Genomic DNA, 5,126 nt, shown 5'->3' with positions numbered 1-5,126 from the left:
TCAGGTTCATCTCCCCACACCAACACCATGGGGGTGCTCACGCCTGCTCTGGGCAGTGCAAACAGGGGCTCCTGAGCCAGTGCTGCCGTGTCTGTGCCTGCAAGGATGCGGCACCTGTGTGAGCTGGGGGAGAGGCCAGGGCTGCAGAGGGGGGATGTTGTTGGCAGGTGCATGAGGACGCTCTGGGACGCTGCCCTGGGGTGTCCAGCGCAGTGGGGATGGATCAGCCCCTGCTCTGCTGCTCCTTCCCATCTCCCCCAGGGCACCTTGCAGAGCCCCAGCCATGCTGTTTGCCCCCAGCCTGCCCACGGCCACCCTGGGGCTGCTCACGGGGCTTTTCTCTGCTGAGCATTGGCCTGGGCGTGTTCTGGAGAGAGCCTGGGCAAGGAGCCTGGAGCCCCCAGGCCCTGCCCTGAGGCGTCAGCGCTGCCCCAGCAGTGCCCATGGCCTGTCCCTGCTGCAGCCCCGGCACTGCCACCCCCAGCACTGTGCCCGGCCCCGAGAGCACTCAGGCCCTACAGCAACACCAGGGCCAGGAGGGCAGCGGGGCAGGGGCACGGGAGCAGCACTGGCAACACCAAGTGCTGCTGCTCCTGGGCACAGCTGCTGTGCCAGCACTGATCTGCCCCCAGCTCTGCACACAGACATTGCTGCTGCAGCTGCAGAGAAGGGAACAAAAGGGGGATCTCTGCAGAAAACTTGGCTCGGAGATCCTTTAGTTTGTTTAAAGCCACCAAGAGTGCAAGCCCTCATTGACACAGTCTGTGGCCACAGGGAAGGTGGAGTGAAACAAAATGAGAAATGGCACCGTGACATATCATTGTGGAGATTAATTAAGAAAAAGAAAGAAAAAGATCCTCCAAAATGAAACCAACAAGAAGTATCAAATATAACTTTTATTACAAGTGATTTGCAGAAATTGGCCAGCAGTTTAATGTTCCTGAAACCATCCAGTCATCAGTCTCCAGACTGCAGCCTTGAGCTCCTGGTTCCTCAGGCTGTAGATGAGGGGGTTCAGGGCTGGAGGCACCACCGAGTACAGAACTGACAGGGCCAGATCCAGGGATGGGGAGGAGATGGAGGCGGGCTTCAGGTAGGCAAAAATGCTAGTGCTGAGGAACAGAGAGACCACAGCCAGGTGAGGGAGGCAGGTGGAAAAGGCTTTGTGCCTTCCCTGCTCAGAGGGGATCCTCAGCACAGCCCTGAAGATCTGCACATAGGAGAAGACAATGAACACAAAACAACCAAGTCCTAAACAGGCACTAACAGCAATGAGCCGAAGTTCCCTGAGGTGGGATTTGGAACAGGAGAGCTTGAGAATTGGGGGTATTTCACAGAAGAACTGTCCCAGTGCATTGCCCTTACAAAGGGGCAGTGAAAATGTATTGGCCGTGTGCAGCAGTGAATAGAGAAAGGCACTGGCCCAGGCAGCTGCTGCCATGTGGGCACAAGCTCTGCTGCCCAGGAGGGTCCCGTAGTGCAGGGGTTTGCAGATGGACACGTAGCGATCATAGCACATGATGGTCAGGAGGAAATACTCTGCTGACATGAAGAACAAAAGGAAAAAGAGCTGTGCAGCACATCCTGTGTAGGAGATGTTCCTGGTGTCCCAGAGGGAATTGTGCATGGCTTTGGGGACAGTGGTGCAGATGGAGCCCAGGTCGGTGAGGGCCAGGTTGAGCAGGAAGAAGAACATGGGCGTGTGCAGGTGGTGGCCGCAGGCTACGGCGCTGATGATGAGGCCGTTGCCCAGGAGGGCAGCCAGGGAGATGCCCAGGAAGAGGCAGAAGTGCAGGAGCTGCAGCTGCCGCGTGTCTGCCAGTGCCAGCAGGAGGAAGTGGCTGATGGAGCTGCTGTTGGACATTTGCTCTTGCTAGACATGGAGAACTGTAAAAAAAGAATCATGAAATAGTTCAGTTTGTAGAGGATTTAAAATATCCCAGCACAGCTTGGTGGCACTTTCCCCCCACTGCCTGCCCAGGGCTCTGCTGCCTGGAGCTGTCCCTGCCTGCAGCTGCTTCCCTGTGCCCAGGGCTGGGCCCTGCCAGTGCTGCCAGAGCCCAGCCCAGCCCTGGGGGCTCAGCTCTGCCCTGCAGAGCCCTCCCAGCTCAGGCACTGCCCAGGGGCAGCTCTGGCTCTGCAGGCTCTGATGGCAACCTCAGAGCAACCCTGAGGAGGCTGGAAAAGCGACACTGGTGCTGCCTGCAAGGGACCCTCTGCTGATTTCTGTCACTGCCTGGTTTATTAAGATCTGAGAGAAAATTGTTTGATTTTTCTCAACCTGAATTGAGAGATGAATAGCTATGTGCAATTTCCCCTTCAGGCAACACAGAGCAGTAGATTAATAAAGCAGGATTTTCTCTTTTATGCTGCCTCTGCCCGTCTGTGCTCCCTGCAGAATCTCCTTGGAAATGTTCTGCAGTTAAATGTCATGCTGGGAGCAGTCCTGAACAATGCAGCATCCTCACCACACAAGGAGAATACTTCCACGCCTTACCAGCTGTCTCCTTCCACCCAGATCTTGTCCCCCAGTGCTGGGAGCAGCTCCCAGGGCTGGCTGAGAGCTGTCCCTGGCAGGCAGCAGAGTCCCTGCCCAGCACAGCGCCCTGGGCTGCAGGACCCTGCTCTGCAGGACAGCCCTGGGCACCCCTGGCTGCTCTGCACAAGAGATAATCAGAGAATGTACTCACAGAGTCTGTAGGCATTGGGATGTTCCAGCTTTAGGAGATCACTGCAGGAGCTGCAGCTGCCTTGTGTCCTGCAGCCAGAGGTTCCTGTGTCAAGGGCTGGGAGTGATTCTCCCTCAGTCACTTCTCAGCTCCTTCCCAGCCCTGAGTGATTGAAGCTCTCTGTGCCTGTGTGCTGTGCCCGGGGTGGCTGCAGGCAGTGCCCCAGCCCTGCTGGGCTGGGAGAAGAGTTGCTCATCAAGAGCAATGTGCTTTTAAGCTCCTCTTGGTTCCAGGAGCTGCCTCTGTGCCAGGAGCCCAGTCCAGCTCAGCAGCACAGACAAAGCACAAGGACTTTAATGAACCTCTTGGGGCTTTGGTGCTGTTTACATCAGACTCAGTCCCTCAGAGTGTGATCAAAAAACTTCTCAAGAACTCACAGTCAGATTAAAAGTCCAAAGTTTCTTTAACTTTTAATGGGTCCCACTGAGGGACACAACTCATAGGAAAGTGTCCCCAGATTCCAGTTAAGCAGAACACTGCAAGCACTGTGGACTGGTGAGGACAAACAAGGAAAAGGTGTCTTTGGGTGCTGAGCAAACCTGGATGTGTTTCAGGAATGCAAAGGGCCAAGGCCTGAGCCCCAGCCCCTGGCAAGGCAGATCCTGTCCCTCCCTCCTTGCTCAGGGCTCTTCCCAGGGCACTGGGATGTGGGGATGTGCAATGCCAAGGGCAGCACCATGGGGTGGCCCCTGCCAGGCTGCTGAGCAGGGACAAGGAGGCAATGAGGCCCCAGGGCTGCAAGGGTCACTTGTCCCCTCCTGGCCTCAGTGCCAGGGCCAGCAGCCATGGCCAAAGTGCTGCAGGAGTTGGCTCTGTCAGGGCCTTTCAGCTGCTGCCCATCCCTGTGCCCTCTCCAGCCCAGGCTGTCCTACGGTGTCCATGCCCTGTGCCTCTGTCCCTGCAGGCTGTCGTCATCCCCCGGCTGCCCCACCTCGCTGGCCCCTTCCTTTGCTGACAGCTCTGCATCCTGCCTGCCTCTGCCTGGGCACACAGAGCCTTGGGCTGCTCCAGACTCCTTCTGGGAGATGTGTTGTACCACAGCCCTGCCCTGGGAGAGAAATTCCTTTCTCCTGGTGTCCAGTCTGGACTTCTCCAGCTGCCCTCTGCATATTTTTTTCTTTCTCTCTCTCTTTTCTGCCATGTCAAAATGATCCCCCATCTCTGAAATCAGCCTTCAAGCACTCCCAGGGCTCTCGTCCCCTGTCCTCAGTCTCCACTCCACTGAGCACAGAGCTCCTTTGTCCCTATGCAGTGGTCAAGGGCTTGAGGCCATGGGCACCTGGAAAAGAAGGACGGTTCCTTTCTTTAGGAAGGAAACCACAGAACCTCATTGTTTTGAAGGCAGATGAGAGGCACTCACCAGAGGCCAAGGCAAGCCAGACCTGTTTGTCCTTGCAGCTTTTTTTCTGAGAGCAGCCTTTGGATATATGGGGAGTTTGGAGGTGGATTTCCATTTGAGCCATGAGTGCCTTTACCAGAATGACAATTCTCTTCCACAGGAAGGAAAGGGCAGAGCCCCAGTGTTTCAAAGGCTGATTAGAGGCAGCCCCAAGGAGGCTGAGGCCAATGCCAGCCAGATCTGTTTGTCTTGTCTGCTTCTGTCTGGTAGCAATCCTTGGATTAAAAGAGAATTTGGGAGGCCAAATTCCAGTTTTGTTCATGGGTGTCTGGACAGGAAGAACAGTTCTCTTCCATAGGAAGGAGCCCTAGTGTTTCAAAGGCAGATGAGAGCTGGCTCTCAAGAAGCCAGGGGAACCTAGATATTCCTGGCAGCTTGTTTCCTGGAAGCGTTCTTTTGATATATGGAATTTCAGAGGTGAATTCCCAATTTTGGCCATGCACACCTGGATTTGAAAGATGTGTTTTCCATGGCAAGAAAAGCAGACCTCCGCAGTGTTTTGAAGGCAGGCAAGAGGTGGCCCGCAAGAGGCCAAGACCATCCAGAGCTGTCTGTTCTGGCAGGTTTCATCTGGGAACAATCCTTGGATATAATCAAACTTGGAGGTAGAACCCAAATTTTGGCCATGGGCACCTGGACGAGAAGGACAGTTCTTTCCGACAGGAAGGAAAGCACAGAACTCCAAGGTTTCAGGGGCAGATGAGAAGTGACCCTCAACATGCCAGGGTCAGCTGGACCAGTCAGGCAGCCCCCAGGAGGCCAAGCCAGCCAGACCTGTTCCATGTTTCCTTGGATCCATTGGTCCCTACAGTGTCACAATTGTCCCTTGGTTCCATGCGACCTTGCAGTGTCAACAAGGTTTGCTTGTTTCCATGATACTGTGAAATAACTCAATGGCCCCTTAGATTTACTAAGGTCTCAGAGTGTCACAATGATTTCCATGGCTCCGTAAGTTCCTGCAGTGTCACAGTGGTCCCTTGGTTCTATTGGGCTCCCCA

At 55.1% G+C, this 5,126-nt stretch overlaps 1 protein-coding gene across 1 annotated transcript; it reads right to left on the bottom strand.

Annotated features, from left to right (window-relative positions):
- Positions 1–902: 902 nt before the first annotated feature.
- Positions 903–2,894, bottom strand: LOC120747842 (olfactory receptor 14A16-like). The gene is made up of 2 exons (XM_040053883.2): positions 2,691–2,894; positions 903–1,887 (listed from the first exon to the last, which is right to left on the bottom strand). The coding sequence occupies exon 2, from the start codon at positions 1,862–1,864 to the stop codon at positions 932–934; it is 933 nt and encodes a 310-aa protein (XP_039909817.1). The 5' UTR covers positions 1,865–1,887; positions 2,691–2,894; the 3' UTR covers positions 903–931.
- Positions 2,895–5,126: the final 2,232 nt, after the last annotated feature.

Source organism: Hirundo rustica, unplaced genomic scaffold (assembly GCF_015227805.2).
Source record: "Hirundo rustica isolate bHirRus1 unplaced genomic scaffold, bHirRus1.pri.v3 scaffold_223_arrow_ctg1, whole genome shotgun sequence".
NCBI lineage: Eukaryota > Metazoa > Chordata > Aves > Passeriformes > Hirundinidae > Hirundo > Hirundo rustica.
This window is presented reverse-complemented; position numbering and strand designations above follow the sequence as displayed.